General features: G+C 35.3%; 1 protein-coding gene across 1 annotated transcript in view; it reads left to right on the top strand.

Moving 5' to 3' along the window:
* The first annotated feature begins 247 nt into the window (after window positions 1-247).
* The window catches only part of HEATR5A (HEAT repeat containing 5A), a 51,831-nt gene continuing 32,734 nt past the window's right edge, over window positions 248-19,344 (top strand). Inside the window, exons 1-12 of the mRNA XM_074148720.1 lie at window positions 248-373; window positions 1,396-1,607; window positions 6,248-6,356; window positions 6,888-7,037; window positions 7,288-7,459; window positions 9,421-9,581; window positions 12,024-12,279; window positions 12,931-13,086; window positions 13,915-14,165; window positions 16,762-16,873; window positions 17,754-17,906; window positions 19,233-19,332. Coding sequence (XP_074004821.1) covers window positions 248-373; window positions 1,396-1,607; window positions 6,248-6,356; window positions 6,888-7,037; window positions 7,288-7,459; window positions 9,421-9,581; window positions 12,024-12,279; window positions 12,931-13,086; window positions 13,915-14,165; window positions 16,762-16,873; window positions 17,754-17,906; window positions 19,233-19,332 — 1,958 coding nt within the window. The remainder of the gene's footprint in view (window positions 374-1,395; window positions 1,608-6,247; window positions 6,357-6,887; window positions 7,038-7,287; window positions 7,460-9,420; window positions 9,582-12,023; window positions 12,280-12,930; window positions 13,087-13,914; window positions 14,166-16,761; window positions 16,874-17,753; window positions 17,907-19,232; window positions 19,333-19,344) is intronic.

Below are 19,344 nucleotides of genomic sequence, written 5' to 3'. Positions count from 1 at the left end.
TTTTCCAATTTTAAGTGTCCCTTTGAAAGTTTCATTTTAATAAGCGAAGCATAAATATAATATGATTGCTAACTCTAGTAATTTGTTTATTTTTCTGTTTAGGTGATTAAACTTCTGATTCAGTCACCACATATTAATGGGGAAGAAAACCTGATTAACACAGTTCTTGTAGCTTGTGGGTTGGTGTTTTTTTTTTTTTTTATTATTCCGCGGTGTTGGAGGAGACATTTGAGGAAAATTTCAAGGAATGGAGTTAGCTCACAGTTTACTACTGAATGAAGAAGCGTATAACCAGCTTGGTGAATTTCAAAAAGCAGAGTTCATTTTTGAATGGCTACAGTTTTTGGAAAAACTTTTACCAGTGACTAGCAGAGTAAGTATAATGAGACTTGAGAAGAAAAGCACATTATAGAGCTATTTCTCTCTTTTTTGTTATTTTGTTTAAAAACAAAGAGCAGTATTCAATTTCATTTGCTTCATCTCTTTTACATACACACAATGAAAGTATGTTCAGTGTTAGCAGTAACTTTCTAAATGTTACAAGTTTTTGGTCACGGCCCTTCAAGTGACAGAGCCACTTGTCCAATGAAAGGAATTTGAGAAATAAGCAAGAAGTGAATTTTTTACTTACTTTTTTTTTTTTTAAACTTAGATTATTACTGCAAGATTTTGCAACCACATGGTGAAGAATGGCAGTCATGCTTCCATCTAGCATAGCACAATTATTTGGTAGTTCTCTAGGAAGCAAGAATGTAACATCTTTCTCTTATGTCTTTTATTTTCCTAGTCAAGTGATAAAAGATTTGTTTCCAGCCAACTGTCCAATTATTTGTTTCGTTGTTTAGTATATATTAATTAGCATATGTGGATATTTAACAGTAGACCAACCTAGATAATGCTATTAATAATTATGTTATTTGTGTTAAAATATGTAAATTAAATAAAGTGACAGGCTCTTAATCTATTTTTTTTTTTTTTTTTTAAATAAAAAAATTAAGATAAGACTAAAATAGATAATTATTTTAAGGAAAGTTCTTTCATTTCTAATGCTTGACTTCTTGAAACTCTGCTGAAGTTCTTTACCACCTAAGTTACTATAATTTTATTAATTGTTTTATTTTAAAACAGGCATAAAAGAAGCAAGAAATGATGATTTTGTTTTAGCAAGATGTAACTATTCAAGGGACACAGGGAAAATACTCCTGAAATGCTACTAGAAAGAATTATGCTCTGAAAAATGGGTTGGGTTTTTTTTAATAAGAATAAAATATTCACATATTAAGAATGTCAGTGTCAGAATGGTAATAATGACAAGTAAAGAGAATTAGCATTAATTATCTTTATCTGACTTCTAGATTTAACTGAAATTTAACTGGTTACTGGTTTTATTTCCAGGCTGATATAAGAGAAAACCAGAAGAAACTGGTTGAACAATTGACTTCTTTATTAAACAATTCACCAGGACCTCCTACCAGACGGCTTGTTGCCAAGAATTTAGCTGTACTTTATAGCACTGGAGACACTTTTTCTGTTTACCAAACAATTGACAAATGCAATGAACTCATTCGGAGTAAAGATGATTCACCAAGTTATCTGCCTACGAAACTGTAAGTATATTTTTTTAACCCCAAACTTCAAATCCTGTAATAACAAGAGAGATGGATTCACATGGTGAGAAGTTAATGTAGGAGAGGGTGTGCTCCCTCATTTCTGCCCCTTGTCCAGTAGAAGCTTTGTACCATATGACACACAGAATTTGGGAGCCTCCCTGATTAGTAGCATTATTGTGGGTGTATCCAGCTGTAAAAAGTAATTTTTTCTTTGGTATTACATCTCTAGAATTTTTATACTTGAGTATTACAAAGAGAAACTGAATTAATCTGAAACCTGAAAGCAAATTCAAATTGCTTCCTTCCTCCTAGGTATTATAACAATTTTCTTTTAATGCTATCTTCGGGGCAGAATTATGAGTGTTTAAGTACTTGTGTAGCATTTTATATATTTCTTTCTGTGTCTTTACTGGAAAGTTTTGAGTAAGAAGTTCTGCTGCACATTGGGGGGAAAAAGAAGTCAGGTCAGTACTTTACAACATATATTGCCCTTGAAAGTTAAATAAGCTAAAAATATATTTTTCTTCCTTATTTAGAAGTTTCTTGTTAGGATTCACATAAATATAACATAAAATCAATCACATTAAAACACTTTAAAAACACATTACTTATGAAGCATTTAACGCAGAGGCAATTTGGTGGCTGATGGGAGTCAGTGTCAGTTCCATGTATTAGAACAAAATTTGACCGAGGTAGCTAGCGTTTACTGGATCCACTTTAAAGAAATGCCTTGAGTGATTTGAAAGCTGAGCTGAATTATTTCATTTAGGAGTGTAGGAATGCTAAACTTGTTGCTCTAATTCAGAACTATAATGACTATACTATGCTTTAAGGTAATAGGGTAAACTGAGGCTGGTTTATGCTTTATATTTTTGTTCAGTGAGGGGACAAAACCAGCTTGCAATATACGTATTGCCATATTGAAAATCCATGCTTCACAGCAAGTCAAACAAACACTGCTTGGTACAAAAAAGGTGAAGAAAGCTTTTCCTAAGTAACTTATTTAACATTATTAAAAGGAAAAAAAAAAGTTACCCGACATGATGCATCTGAATTCACTACCACAGGATAGATAAAACAAAGAATGTGGTAGTATTAGATATTGCATATACGTGCAGCAGGAACCAAAAGGGTAGAAGACGGTGATCTCCAGCCAGATAATTGAAAGTCAGGCCAGAGAAAATACCAGCAATAGGTAACAGAGTTATGTGGGGGCAGGTGTTTGAAAAAGAAGGAGAAAGTAATATACTGCTGAGTAGAGCAGGAAAGCAGAGAAGTACAACTCCAGGTGCACAACACAGTTATTAAGTAAATTTCTTGCTCCAGCTGGGAAACGGGATATAGTTAGTTAGAAACATCTGAAATCTTTCTAACTAAAGGCCTAAAGCTTAGCCAAGAGAACAGAGAAGCCTGAACTGTTACAGCAGGATATGAAACCAAATCTTAAGGGGCTGAAATATTATGAATAACCTTCGTTCCTGAAACAAGGCACATCTTTCACTATAACAAAGAAAATTAAAGGTAGAGATAGTAAAGCATCATTGTGCACTAATGATACAGTATACAAAGTAGAGAGGAATCCGTCTTCCTCCTTTGCTTCACAGGTGAATCCTGTTTCTGACAACCCAAGTGAAAGTTTCCTTAAAATAGGCTTTTGCAAGGAGTCAGCTGTATTTTCCAATTTCGTGAATTTTTGTTTCCCTCTTCTTCCAACTGACCTCTTGTGCAGTCTTTTGAGTTAAGAATAAGTTTGCTATAAAGGTTTTTAGTCCTGCGAATAAATTACTGCGATACTACTGGCTTCTCAAGAGAGAGATGCATTAACATTATAGGTGAGTTGTAGCATGGGACAGAGCTCTGCGGGTCTTCCTGGCTTCGGCTGCAAGATGCTGTGCTGGAGGAAGTGGGGTGATGTCCGTGTAGCCCGGGGGGATTATGGAGTCCCTCAGAGTAAGGCAGAAATAGCAAAGACAGACAGAAATGGCAGATATCCAGCCTCAAAAGGCAGAGGAGTAGCTGGGGGAGAAAGAGAGGTGGCAGTGTTCAGAATCCTGCTGGGTACATAAGCGGTACTGACTAGAGGAAATAAGATGTGAAGCGGAGAAAAAGGTAGCAGTAAAATAGGGTTTACTTCAGAAAAAGGTTTGGAGAAGGGATTTCTTGTAATACTGACACTGAGACAACAGGCTACAGAAAAACAATTGGAATTACAGAATTGGAGTAAAATCTTTCATCTTGGGCTGCAAGTATATGGAATACTTGGTGTTCAGTGAAGTAAGACTGCTTTTTTTCCTTTTTGTTTTTTTTTTTTTTTAACTCTTTATTAAAGCATTGTGTTTGTTTGCCATCTGTCCTTGTTTAGCATACATGTCCACGGTGTCTGGTAGCAACACCTCACCGTCATTGTTCACAGTATGTTGATTCACCTGGAAACTCCATTAAATAAAGTTTCCAATGAATTGTTCTCTTGTCTCATAAATTATTATTTTTCTTCTTTCTTGTAAGTGGAAGGTGGAAATGTTTTAGGCAAGCATTTTAAAAAGGACCTTAGTTAGGTGCTTATCTCCTACTAAAATTGACTATGATGTGAATGCTATATCAGATCAGATAAACAGGTCATGGAGTGTGAATACAGCTTATTACTTTACTTAAAATTACAAAGTTTTTGTTACACTAGGGCTGTTTTTAAACCATAAGCGTTTGAAAGCATTTGGCTGGTCAGCAAACTTTCATAGCTGATCTCAGTGCTGTTTTACCACATCTTTATGTATCTTAGTTCTGCATTTTTGTTGGTATCTTTCCAAGTACAATTCTTAAGGCAAAATTTGAGAGAAAACAATTTAAATGTGTCTTATATAGAGAGTCATTTATCAAAATGGAGGTGTGCTGCCAGGGAGGAAAAAAACACAAGCAGAAAGGCTTTTTCCTTGCAAAACTTGTATAAACTTACAGGCTCCCTGGGAAACTTCTGGCTGTTGCTTGTGATTTGACAGATAAAGTGACTCAATAGATAGTACAGTTTGGATTTAGTGAAGAAACATTTGGGGGTGGGGGGCGAATAAAAAGACAACTAGAGTTATGATACGTTCCTAGAAGGCAGCCAAAAGAGCTTCCTAAGTCCTACGCTTTGAACTTTTACAGAAACTTAAATACTGATTTGCAGAAGTAGCTGGATTCCCATCTTTAGTTGACTAGATGTAATTCATCAACAAATATTGCCACTTTGTTGCTTGAAATCACTGTTCAGCAGTGATTGACTCTTTCATACAATTCTTAAATACACAGCAGTACAGCCAACCATGTAGGAGTGTTTGCAGGTTATACCATGATGTAAAAAGGTAGTTCTGGTTTGGGGTTTTTTTGTATATGTTTGTTAAATATTCCTTCTTTGGATTATGATGTAAAATATATATTATTTAGTCTTGAAGCTAATTAAAGAGAGTATCTGTGACCATCAGAGGATCAATTTAGTAGTAAGATGGTGCAGTTGTAATTTTGTGCCCAGCCACACCGTGAACAAAATTAAAGTCCAAACTGTTGGTGTGTACTCAGTTGGATAAAAGCAATAATGAAAAATGTTGCTTTAACAAAAACAGGATTTTTGTATGATAAGGGATAAAGAATATCAGTTGCATTTTTCTTACTGTGCTTTGCCATTTAGGGAATTACTGTTAATATTAAATGCATTTTTCTAATTAAGAATGTGTTTGGTATAAGAAGTTAAAATTCTTTATGTCAAACTTGAATTCAGTCGGGGAATAAGTAAAATGTTGTTTTGTTGGAAGAGGTGCTGAGGAGTGTAACTACATATTTAAGTAGGTCTGGCCAAAGAGCTGAAAGCTGATTAAAGATATAATTTCTTTTTTTCCTTGTATTCATCAAATAAATTGGTTTAGTTATAGATTTGCCAATACAAAAGCAAACTGTTACCTAATTAATTATTCAAAGGAAAACACTTTAATTACGCAACTCCTTTTTTTTTTCTCAATATTAGCAATTTTTGCTTTGGCTGAAGGAGATGCCAGTGAGCACATAGACTCCAGTTGTCACATATTTCACCTGGAAACTAAATTCAGAATCTATGTGCTGTGAAAAGGACATGGGCTGATATTTTTATTTACTTCAAGGTGTTTCCTTATTATGTATTGTTATACATAAATGCCAGAATTTTAATTACTAGACCATTTGCAGTGTACTGTTAACCATTGAATTGTAAATAAACCTGTCCCTGGCTACTTCTAGCAGCATCTGCCGTAGCACCGTGCCATAAACTGCGTGATGCAGGGCATGCTTAGTTAGAAATTCATGTTAAGATTTAATGGTGGATATGAAAATTGTATTCCTATTGTAAAATTTATTGGAAGATTGTATTACCTGAATTCTTGTATTATGTATTATCCAAGTTATTTTCCCAAACTTTGTGTCCGCATTTCTCCTAAAGCGTGAGTATGTGCCACACACAGACCACTTTTTTTTTTTTTCTTCTTTTTTTTTTTCTTTTGATAATCCACTTACTTTTTTGGGACATTGTATTTAGTTATTTTGTTGTTTGCCCATTGATTATGTTAGTCGTCTTAATCCCTTTCATCTATTACTGCATCCATTTTCACGCGTCTTTGGATTTGCTTTTGTTTTAGTGCTGCGGTGGTATGCTTGGGCTATTTATACAAAAAATTGGGAAGAATTTTGGGAAACAGTTTTACTGACACCGTTGGGAATGTGCTTAAAGCAATGAAGAATGCAGAGGTATTGGAACAGCATGTTTAAAAAATGATTGGAAAAATAATAGGATGTTTTACTGTTGGTAGATGGACCAATAAGTAGGAGAAAGTGCATGATACCAAAATATGAAAAAATGTGGAAAGTCATAGGATAAAAATCAATACCTAAATTCCAAAGAATTACTAGAGAGATAATAGATATATGACTATAAGCAGATGGATCATAGCTATTCTCAAACTGATTTCATGAAAGAACTTGATAAACTAGAAAATCTAATTGCCATTATTAATGAGAACATTTTTACTCCAACTTGTACTTCATGTGTTGAGTTTTAAACTGCTAGCGAGTACTTTCAAGTAGACTGTAGAATTACTATTTTCACTTGCTTAACTTGCTCTGTAACACTATATCAGCTTTGACTCACTTCCACATAAAAAGGTCTCTAAAAGTTTAAAAGACCAAAACCATTGTTTACCTATTTCAGTAGTTGGCATTTTGTATTTCCAAGGAGCTTAGGGTTACAAAGCTTTAACATTTTTCTTTTTCATTTTTCAGTCTCAAGGTCGTTATGAAATCATGCTTAGTTTGCAAAATATATTAAAGGGTTTAGGAGCTGCTGCTATCCCCTGTCACAGAGATATTTACAAAGCTGCCCGATCGTGTTTGACAGATCGATCCATGGCAGTCCGCTGCGCTGCTGCAAAGGTAGAGTGCTCTAATAGCTGGTTTTATTAAGCTCTCTAAATAAAGTTCTGTTTTGATGGATGATGAACACAGCAGTAAATACATTGTTTGCTTATCTTCATTTCTTTGATATTGCAAAAATTTAAGTCATTTTAGTATGAAGCAACGTGCTTGTTTTGTTAGGGAGAGCTCTGTGTATTGTGTAGCAAGCTAAAATTTGTACGGAGTGCTTTTCCACATCAAAACATTTTTATTTCCCTTTTTTGTCTAGTGTCTTCTTGAACTGCAGAATGAAGCAGTATTTATGTGGAGTACAGATCTGGATAGTGTTGTGACTTTGTGTTTTAAATCCTTTGAAGGTTCCAACTACGATGTACGATTAGCAGTTTCAAAACTTTTAGGCACAGTATTGGCTAGAGCTCTAACATCTAAACAGCCAACAGGTAAAGTATGTACTATGTTTGCTGATTCCTCATCTGTAAAAAATCTGTCAGATGATCAGAAACTCTCAAACTGTTGAAGCCCAAAGTAAAATCACAAAGTAAGCTTCGTCTGGCTGTTCTTATCTCTGGTTTGGTCTTTGTTGTAATTTTTTTCTTGTGAAGTGCTGTGGGTTTGGTTGTGTTACCTATTTATAAAATAATTTTAAAAAGAAAAATATTTGGTAAAACTATTTTTCTCTGTTACAAGATTGTTATTACATGGAGGGAAATTAGTCGCCTGAAGAATTTCAAGGCAAGATTAATTTCAGCAGTGTAGAAAGCACTAAGATTTGAGGGAGTGTCACTTTGTCAAACAACAGAGTTAAGGATATCTTTCCAAGCTGTTTTTTCACAGTCATCAATGTCACATCTGGATTATGTAGCAGTATGAATCAGAAGCAGAAATGAGCCTGCAGTTTTGTTCACTCAACAGAGTAGGTAACAGTTTCTGCTGACAGACAGTACCTGATCTAACTGAAGCATCCTGGCACAAAGTTAACACCTCCAGTCTTTGGTGTCGTTCAGACCGGGCATTTTCAGTCCTATCTCAGGAGCGCAAAGCTAAATATCTAACTGTAATCTAAGCAAAATATAACAGGATGCAGAGTAAGTGTGATTCAGACTGTTTGCTCTGCTTTTCATGGCATCAGAGAAGACCTTCGGTGCAATAAGCAGCAAATCACAAAATTAGATGCCTTTAAGCTGATTTCACTGCCTTTCAAAATTCTTGAGGCTGTGTATTTGCATTGGAAACTCTGAAGTCTTGATTTATAATTTCTAAGAATCTTTTGGAGAGAATTACTGTTACAGAAAGCAACCAGCACTCATCTTTTCCCAGTAAAGTAAAAAAAATAATACTCTGACTTCTTCATAGACTCAGTAGTTTAATCTTTGTAAGGAGTGTGGTTGTGTTTCTAAAGTGCTAAGATACGGTTATGTGAGAAACACATAAACTGATTGGTTATTTTTTAGTTATTTTTATTTATTTTGATTCTTTTTAGTTAAAAAGAAGTTAGAGCTAAGTGAGACAGAAGCTAAGGGGGGCTGGAAGGGGCTGGGGGAGACTGGAGGGAGCAGTACATGAAGAAGTGCAGAGTCCTGAAGTTTCTTCTTTTTCTCCAATAACCTGCCAATATTGGGTTGGTTGGGTTTGGGTTTTTTTGGACATGATTATCTCAAATCCTCTCCTTCCTTTTCTCATTTCAATACTTGGAAGAGAACGAAAAATTTAGTGAAAATTTTAGGTCACTTATTTTGTACAGTGTGCAGTCATCATGCAAAGTTTGTACACTCATGTCCCAGCATTTATTTTATATGAACTTTCTATCAAGAAATAAAAAAACAGAATAGAAATTAAGGATAAATAATTTTCCTGGAATATTGTAAACATATTCTATTGTTCCCATTTATTTGGAGAGCTAATTCAATACTAAGGTGAGATGCTTTTGTTTCGAAGAGAACTTGCAGCCGGGCCCCTTACCTGGCTAAGCATAGCAGAAAGGTAATCCTCCCTGTTTGGAGTTTGGAATAGAGGGTTGCCTTTGACGGTTAAGCTGGAATGAGTTAGAGGCAGGGCTTTCATGAATCTTCAGGTGGTAGGAGTCAACCATACAGACGTTTTTGCTGAGGGAGCGTGGATACTTAGGGAGGGTAAACGTCTGTATATGTATCAGGTGATGGCCTAAGCTGTTTAAAGATATCTGAAACAGAAAAACTGAGAAATATTGTGGTTCACTGGAGCAGTGACTCCTAAAGTGTCTGAGTTACTGTTGTGAAATTATGCTCAAACAGTATTTGGATTTGATTGTGCTACTGAATTTGTGCAAATTGTTTTTTCTGAAATGATTAGAGTTGAAACTTTTCTTCTCTAATGTCTCAAGTTTTACAGAGCTATTCCTCTAAAGATTTACATCTATTCTTAGCATCCACCAGGCATAACTTCCGCAGAATCTCTTTGGAAGAAGTGATGGAGCTCTTGGGAACTGGATTTCTGCGTGGAAGTTGTGGGTTTCTACGAGCCAGTGGTGATATGTTGAAAGGCACAAGTTCAGTCAGCAGAGACGTAAGAGTTGGAGTCACCCAGGTTTGGATTACGTTATTTATGATTTTCTGAGATTGCTAAATGATCCTATAGTAACTGTTTTGCACTCCATATGTCTCTTTTTTGTATCTGTGACTAAATTTAAGTAATTTAAAATAAGGATTTGTATATTGAGTTATGCTAAAAATAAAAGAAAAAAGATTTGTGATGTTGCTTATTGTTTACCTGACAGTTTGAAATTTTCAAAATTAAATATGTGTTACTTTTGAAAGTTTCACATGATACGAATTTCAATTAAGTGATATAAGTAAGTACTTTACTCAAATTTTAAATTTAGAACTTAATACCTTATGTCTAAAAATGAAAGGAGAAGTTACAAGGGTTCTTGGAATAGTTCCCTTCTGTATAGGGACATTCCCAGTCCTGTTGTGAAAGAATGGTTCTGCTTTGAATAAGTGCGTGAAAAATACGGAAAACAGAATTTAGTGGAAAAAAACCCAAATACCTGTTTTGCTGTGTTCCAGGATGTTCAGTTAGAGGATAGAATCTTGTTAACTGAGCATGACTGAAGTCAGATCATATAATACAGGCTAGTAAAACAGTATAAATTTTTCAGATAATATCAGATTGAATTCTTCCTGTAAATACTATCTTAAACAACATTTGTGTGCTAAGACCTAAATATTCAAATGTTAAACCTATGAATCAAGAGTAAAGGTCATGGTGAACATTTACATATCAAACAGCTGTGATTATTTTAATATGTTATAGTCCCCACAGTTACTTGATACGTCCCTTTTGCTAGTAAGGCAGTTTTTCAGTGCATTTCAACTTCTGCAGTGCAAAAAATATGTAAATTAGCTTGAATTATGATAGAAGCTGCCAGACTTTGCACTGGAACAGCTAGAAAGTGCTCACAAATTGTCTTCTGTGCTCAGATCATGCTGGGTGAAAGCATTAACTTCTGGCAGAGAAACAGAAAAACTGGGGAACAATAATACCTTGACAGCTATTTGCCTAGAAAATGCATGCCAGACTCCTAGGGTGTTCTGTACACATGGTGGTTTTATTAGTTTTCCAGGAATAGATATTTCAGTTCAGTGTTTTGACTATTTGTACTGATTTTTGGAGGTTGTCTCCTTTTTCATGCATTCCTGTGTTAACACAATAGTACCTGTGCTAGATGGTACACACTAACTGTACCAGAACGGTTAAAATAGTGCAATGTTTATCAGCGCCTGTGAGCAGAAAACACTTGCAGTTATAAAATGTATTATTTATTATGTGAATTGCAGCTTATTATAAATAAAAAATAAGAACAACGCTGAAGATGCCTTCTTACCTATGGAAGAAGAATTTTAATTTGTTCAAGACACAGCCAGGTTCAAAATGTAGCCGTGGCAGTATGGCTCTTCACAAGTCTGTTTGTCCTGTTAAATTCCTCAGTTCTCAAATCTGTAAAACAGGAGTAATGTACTGGCATACTATGAAGCCTAAGTAGCATTTGTCAGGATGCTAACAGGATCTAATTTCTCCATCTACAGTACTTCGCTTTGTTTTATGTGAATGATTTCGCTGTTAGTATTAGACAGGAGACAAAGTATGTATGAGGCAAATATGTAAGTTTGTTGCTATGGATAGTAGTTGTGAACTTTCTTATGAGGAATTTTGTGTGTTCGTTTGCATATTCTCATTTTTTGTATTCCATTTTCTTGATGGTAGCACATGTATTCATTAAAAAAAATCCAACACATGCATATGGTAGGCATTTGTAGGGGACCGTATTATGTGGCCAAATAAATGGTCTTGTGGTGATTAGATTTGTAAAGTGACTCTACATTCTTTCTCTTTGTTGTGACAAACATAGTCTTTTTATGGTACCTCCATTGCAAGGCAAACAATTAAAATTCATTGAGAAGAAGAGCAGTGCTTGGAGGCTGCTAATATTCCTTAATTCAAAGCCTATAATAACAGAATTCTCTCAGGGTTATGGGTTATAGTTTTGTAACATAGTAGTTCTTAAAATGCATTCATACATTAAATTTGGGTTCCACGTGCAGAATGTTAAATAGCTGGAAGCTGTTGTTCAGTGAGACCTAACACAATGTTTTACATAACAAGTGCCTGTGCAGGGTAAACTGCCATTTCTCACACTCCAGAATGAAATAACGTGGGCAAGCAGCTTCAATTAACTCACAGACAAAGCAGGCTGCAGTAGTGCTAGTACAGTTGTGATAGTAAGTTAAATTATTTAAATAGATTAAAAAAAAAAAATTGCAGCTACCTGAAAATGAGAACATGCATGATTTATGGATGCATAATGTATAAGTAGTCTCAGTTTAGTGATGTTCTAGTTGTGGCAATGTGGCAGAGATTTAAAAAAAAAAAAAAATTAGTAAAAAAAAAAAATTATGTGGGATAACTGGCAGTGAGCTTCCAGATGACTTTTCTCTAAAATATGGCTTCTTTTCAAATCTCTTCCAGGCATATGTGGTATTTGTCTCTACATTAGGAGCACAATGGCTTGAAAGGAACTTCTCTGCCTTCCTTTCCCATATTCTAGATCTGGTGTCTCAGTCTCACCCTAAGGCTATTCAGAGTCAGACGGATGCTATCGGCTGTCGCCGCTGTGTTTCATTTATCCTTCGAGCTACAGTAGGAGGCCTTCTTGGGGAGAAAGCTCAAATTGCAGCTGCCAAGGAGATTTGTCAGGCCATCTGGAAACTGAAGAAAGTTGTGGGTATGGGTCTAACAAGATTATCCATTTGGGCCTCTGTTTTTCCTTTTTTAAGTGATTGTCCAACTTCTTAATCCAGTGACTGCAGAAATAGAATATATACTGCTGATTTATTACCATAATAATGTAGAGGGCTTTTGATGGACTGCTTTGTTTTTAACTTGGGCTGGTTATTTGTTTGTGTGTGTGTCTGTGTTTCTCCGTGTGTGTACCCACACAAGTGTAAACATCATTTTTAACACTTCTTTCTTGGTGAATAGAATTCTAACCGATTATAAATATAATAAAATAATAAATATATGCAGCAGTAAAGTCTAGACAGTATTCTAAAATAAGTTAAATTGGAGTTAATATATATAAAAACATATATTTACGTCTAGCCAGATTCTGCATTCCTGTTCAGAGCAGCTGACACTACTGATGGTTCAAAAAAGAAGCATTTGTTCCTAATTGACAAAAAGAGCATTTCTCCTGGAGAAAACATCTCTTACATGATAAAGTCTTGTACAAAACTTCCAAAAGGAGCTGCTGATCTCCCACCATCATCCTTGTAGGGGGAAAGAAAAAGATTTACCATAGCAAAATCCTTGTTCTGATCTGTTTGTTTCATGTTGGTAATGATTTCATGGGGATCTTCCTATGTTGTGTTATCAGATGCTGCAATGAGTGACAGTAACTTGGAAACAAGAATTAGTACGACAGATGTAACAGCAAGTCAGCATGTGCTTGTGTGTGCACTTCAGGAACTTGGAAGTCTCATCCATGGCTTAGGAACTACAGCAGCACCATTACTGCAAGACTCCAGTACAGGTACAAGTCTTAAATTATTTTGTAATCCAGAGTACAAAATATATTACTTTGTTCACTGTGATCTTCTCTGATTTCTTTTGGCTAGACTGTTAGTTCTTTCAAATCCTTTGGGATCCTTTATCTGGCATTGACTAGTAACCTTTCTTTTGGCATGCAGTCTCCTCACCTGGACCTCCTTAGTTCTTCTATCCTTCTCTGTTTTCTTCCACTAAACATAAAAAAAGAAAAAAAAAAAAAAAGAGGAGTTGGTTACCTTACATGCTGTAGGAAATCTTCAGGCACTGCCCAAAGAGTTCTCTATCTTCTCCAGCCTGTACTAGTATGTTAATTTAAAAAAACCCAACAAAATCAATATAAAATTTAACTCCATTAAGTGTTGTATTTTAATTCTTTGTAATGTTTATAGTAAATCAGTTTGATTGAGCTGAGTATCTTCATCTACCTTTATTAATAGCCTTCATTTAGCTGCAGGGAGAATTGTTTTTTTTTTCTGGGTGGGTTCAAGTGGGTATCTGTCTCCCCTGTGTGGATTTCTGCTTCCTTGAGAATACTTACAGATATTTTCTATGCATGTTGGGGAATAACTGCATAATATGTTAGGCCTTCTCCATATTGTTACTTTTGATTCAGGATATTTTTTTTTTTTCTTTTCAAGTATTGAGGTATTTAAATTTGATAAATATTTCACAATATAAATCAATAGTGCTTTTTAAAGAGAAGTACAAAAACTGGGTAGTGGTAAGTTCACTAGTCCTCTGTATACGTTTTTGCTTGTTTGGCAATCTGCTTGCCTGTTTCTTAAGTGTGTTTATGCATTTTATTTTTCAGGAGTTCTGGAAGCAGTAGTTTCTGTCATTCTTCATCCCAGCGTTTCAGTCAGACTAACAGCAGCTTGGTGCTTACGCTGTATTGCAGTCGCATTGCCCTCCTACGTGTCCCTACTGTTGGATCGTTGCATTGAACGTCTTAGTGTATTGAAATCCTCCCCAGAAGCTGTAACTGGCTACAGTTTTGCTGTTGCTGCTTTGCTGGGTGCAGTAAAACACTGTCCTTTGGGAATTCCACATGGAAAAGGGAAGGTATGGTCTGAATACTTTATTTGTAGGCAGTTTGATGTTTTTGCAGTAGTATTTGCATGTATTCTTTATGACATGATCGCGTAACCCAGTATACTGGTGAGATATTTTCTTTCCTCAAGAAGGGAATTTTGAAACATACCGTAACTCAAATAAGCAAGTGTTTTTCTCATGTGTCAGGATTGTGAATCTCTCAGGAAATGTCACCTGCGACTTTATTAGCCACTCACACTGCTACCTTTTTCTTGCATTAACATAGTCTAAGATGCTTGTACCAATCCCTCAGACGGGATATACTGTGCTCTCCAGTTTTAGGAATATGCAGATGTAGAAATACAGACCAGGAGAAGAAGCTGTTCCCATCTCAATGAGAACATTATCCATGAAGTTACTCACAGTTGGACAACTGTGGTGCAACACAAATACCAGCAGTACATGCTAATTCTCTGCATAATGTAGAAACACATTCTCAGTTCTGAAAATACCTGTTTTGGAGCCAGCAGACGTTAGGGAAGAAGTGGCACACTGACGCAAGGATTGTGGTTTTTTTTCTTGTTATTACACCACTGTAAGATGAAAGGAATCCTTTAGTACATTAGGAAAAATGTCCCTTACAGTGAATCCAGCCCACCCTTCAAGCATTGTTGAGTACTCACAGTTCCACGCCACTCCTCAACAGACATTGCTAGCTACAGTTCTCAACATTCAAAGTCTCAACTACTGATGAAACAATTTATAAATGTAAACAAACAAACAAAAAATCCCTGTTTTTCTTAGCTTTTAAAAACTTTTCCTTGTGATTACTGAAAGACTGTGGGGAGAGAACAAAATTAGTATCATCATTTGCCCAGTTATATAGATAAGAAGTGCCATTCAAATACTATACACCTAAGTTGGGCTGAGTTTCTGTTTAACAAAGAAACATAATTCTTAACAAAGATTTCTTTTAGAGGAATAGAATGGGATGAAATAGGGCCAGGAGGAGGTATGGGAGGTCACAGAAACGTGTGGGAGAAGCACTGCATTCTGTACGGAGCTGGCAGGGGGGAGAACAGAGGAGTTGACAAAAGCCCTTTTCCATTCTCTCCTAGGAATTCTGCCAGATTCCAGACTAGCTCCTCTTCTGAGGAGCTGAAAGAGACCAGTGTTAAACAGAGCAGTTTTGAAAAGGAAATATCAAACGTAGACAGTAGTGACCTGGATAGAAACTGTTTTATAATAATGTATTTTCCTTTGAGAGCGTGGTTCAAGTTGCAGGTGGAACCTATTCAAGAGAACAGAATAATTAGTGGGTTTGTACATATTTAGTGTTCTGTATTAGTGCTTGCACTTCAGATTAAAAAGAAATCCTTCAAAAATAAGACGTTTCTTCTAGTACACAGAGAGAAAAATTGTCAAAAATCATCAAATGAAATCCTTTCTAGGATGCTTGTTTAACAGGTAATTTAAGTATGCTAAGCTGTTGGTAATTTTTAGTAGTATATTTTAACGGGGTGCCATTTTAATTTTAGGATCAAATATTTTAAATCCATCAAGAATCTGTCAAAATAAATGTCTTCATTTGCAACCATCTGGTAACATTATGGAATTGGGGAAACTAATATTTTCAGACTGTTAATATTTCATTAAGTTTTGGAAGTGTATAAACTTCAAACTTTTCTGAACCAAACTTTCATGTGCAAGCTTTTATGAGGTTTCATAATTTTTCAGATAAATTATGGAAGGATGTTGTCTATATTGTCCAAATAAATTATACTGTGAAAAAAAAAATTATAGAAGGAAATTTGCTATACTGAGGTGATAATGACACTTTTTACTTGTAACACTAATTTACAAGCAGTTTGTTTTGGCAACCAGACATAATGCAAGATGTAAGAAATACTTATTTTGGCTTATATGAAACATAATTGAAGCAAGCCATTTGCAGAATACTTTTTGAAGTGTAGCCATACTGTGGTAATTGTCCATGGACACACTGTGTGTTCCTCCATGTAAATTCTAGGTGGCTTCGGTAACAAGCACAGATTGGCACCTTGCATTTAGCACATAATAGTAGGCACATGCAGTTATTGTGGAGAAGCTAAGATAGGATTAATTCTAACCATACCACACCATTCTAACTTCTTTGTTTAGTCATGCCATTTGTTGATTAAAAACTGTCAGAGATAATGATAGACCATGTTCTAAAACAGGGCTAAAAAGATTGTTAATCCTTTCATCGCTTCTTCTGAGCTCTAATTTGTAGGTCTCATGCTATCCTTTTTCTACATAGCGGCATAAACAGAATATCAGAACCCTTTTATCCTCACCACACATATTCCTGTGAGAATTATCAGCTCTAATTTTACTGCTAATAAAAGAAGGGGACAGAGCAGCAAAGTACATTACCTAGTACCCCACGGGAGCTGTTGAAGCCATCCCAGACTAGTTGGTCATTGCAACTTCAGGAGCCCAAGTTTCTTGCTATAATGTGAGACGACAGCTTTCTATTTGGGGACACTGGAATAGGATTAAGTATTGCAGCAAATAGTATTGAAAAATCCGGTAGTAGTTACTATGATGCTGATACTCTGGTTTTTTTTTTTCTTTAACGTTGAAGGTCATCATGGCAGTAGCAGAGGATTTGTTGTGTTCTGCTTCTCAGAACAGTCGCATTTCACTGCAGCGAACACAGGCTGGATGGCTGTTGATAGCGGCCCTCATGACACTAGGTAGTAGCTTTCTACAATTGTTCTTAAACTAAAATAAGCTGTTCTGTATTTTTTTCTCTGACTTTAGTTCTTTTGATGTTTCATTTAATTTAGCACTGCTAAATGGTTCCTAAAAAAAAAGGTCAATCGGAATTTTTAGAAAAAAAATTTAAAATAAAAATGTCGTTTCTCCCAAATTTGCTATTAGTTCATTGGGAGCAATGTCTGGAAAACAGTGACTGGGTGGGACCTCTATTAATTAAATATAGAAGATAAATTTCAAAGTCAATCTAACCAAATGTCTTTGTGGTCGTGAAGAATGACACTGATATTTTTTAAGATCTATCCCAGAACAAAATGAGCTAATCATTTGTATTTCCCTCTTGTCAGGCATTTGAAAAACTTACAGAACTTTCTGATATTTGTTAGTGGTCAGATTATTGACTGTGATAACTAAATTACTCATGAAGAATGTATTTTATCTGTTTTGTTCATACTTTTAAGGCACTTTTCATGTTTTCAGCTATTCTTTCTGCCCAACAGCTCCCAGTTTTTTCTTAGATTGTACATTAACCCATAACTTTTCTGAACATCTCTATTTATTGCTTATTACATCTCTTCTATGCTGGTGATCCACAGGGTCTGTACTTAGTAAAACAGAGATTATAGGTGGCTTGATGGCATACTTGTAAATGTGCCAGTGGGTATGTAGTTACATATGAAAATTGTAATGGAGTACCAAGACAGTAAACCTTTGAGAAAAGACATCTGAGACAGTTGGGAAAGTAGCATAATGTTTGTTCACAGCTGTAATGATTTTGTGAACATAGATAAAAGAACCAAAGAAACAAATTAATTTTATTGATCTTTGCATTGGTGTAACAACTGTCAACACTTACAGGTCCTGCGGTTGTCCAACACCACCTGCCACGAATGCTGTTACTGTGGAAGTGCATCTTTCCATCATCTCCTAAAGACTTGGAAACAGAGAAGACACGAGGAGATTCATTTACCTGGCAAGTAACACTGGAAGGTCGTGCTGGTGCTCTCTGTGGTGAGTGGGATTTACCGTGTCTTTCTCTGCGTATTTATAGTTTGGCTGTTTATTTTTCCTTCTCAAAGAACAACAGTACTTCATGTTGTGTTTTTTTTCACTGAATGCTAAAGGATGTATTCACTCCCCAACACATGTGTTTGTATATATGTATATATATACTTACCTGTATATCTATGTCTACGTACATGTGTTTCATTTTTTGTAAAAAACAACCAAAAAAACCCGAGAGGGTTTTTCCTCTTGTTCTTCTTATCAATTGATTTCCAAATAGTAAATGATGTCGTGAGGGTTGCTGCTCTTCTCTTGTTTAAGTAAGGAATGAAGACCCAAACCAGGGTATGTTCTGTTGTTTATAGACTCTATTATATCTGGTAAATAGCAGTTCTGTTTCCTAATAGCTGACTTACTGTAAGCGAAGTAGAATTGGTGAGTCAGTCAAACACACTTGTGAGGGTGGGAAGACTCAGGTAAAAATTACAATAAGAAGTTGCAGTTCTCAGCCAGTAAAAAGTTCTGTGTATTTGCCTGCTGTATGGTAGGTTTAAAGTTTTCATTATGAAATACTGTGAATTTGGGTTTCCAAGAGATTACTCCAGTGATCTTCAAATACTTAAATGTGTTTCAGTTACATATTCTAGAGTACTAAAGATTCCTTTGCATTGCAGAAATGTGAACCCTAGTATAGTGATCACCACTCTGTCACTAGTGAAATCTATCAGAAATTATGTAATTCAATAGTAATTTCATTCTAGAAGTAGCTTAAACTATTAACCTTTAAATATTCTATTTTGCTTTTGAAAATAGGATATTTTCAGTTGCTTTTTGAACTACTACCTCAAGTTTAATTTTCTGTAAACAATGAAAAATACTCATGTATATATGTTGTTGCTTAAAGTACAGCACTTAAGCTAAATTTAAATAGAAAACTAGTGAAGTAAGCAGTGGGTCATCTGATCATCATCCTTCTCCCGTTTTTTTTTTTTCTTATTTTTATCATGGAATTATCATGAAGTTGAATTAAATCCCATAGCTCAATTGGTAACAAAAAGTAAAAAATGCTTGCATTTAAATATGCAATGAAAAGTCAGTGTATGAACATCCAAGCTGAGACACCAAAACAGCGCATCTGTAAATATGACTTTTTTCCATTTGAGATTTCTGTCAGTTTCTTAAATTATTGGTAAAAATACTATAAAATTTTTTTACATGCTTTATTCTACTTTAAATTATTAGTGAGATAATAATGTGATTACTTCAAGAATGTGATTGTTTTTCTTCTAGATATCTCACACTTAGTAAGTTAAAATCCAATTCCTTTTCTAGCTATCAAAAGCTTTGTTTCCCACTGTGCTGGTCTTCTTACGGATGAAGTTGTTCAGAGGCTTCTTCCTCCTCTTCCAAGTGCTGTTGATTTATTGACACAGTAAGTGTGTGT

Source organism: Numenius arquata, chromosome 6 (genome assembly GCF_964106895.1).
Source record: "Numenius arquata chromosome 6, bNumArq3.hap1.1, whole genome shotgun sequence".
In the NCBI taxonomy this organism is placed as follows: Eukaryota; Metazoa; Chordata; class Aves; order Charadriiformes; family Scolopacidae; genus Numenius; species Numenius arquata.
Note: the sequence above shows the minus strand (reverse complement) of the source record. Positions and strands in the feature narration are given on the sequence as shown.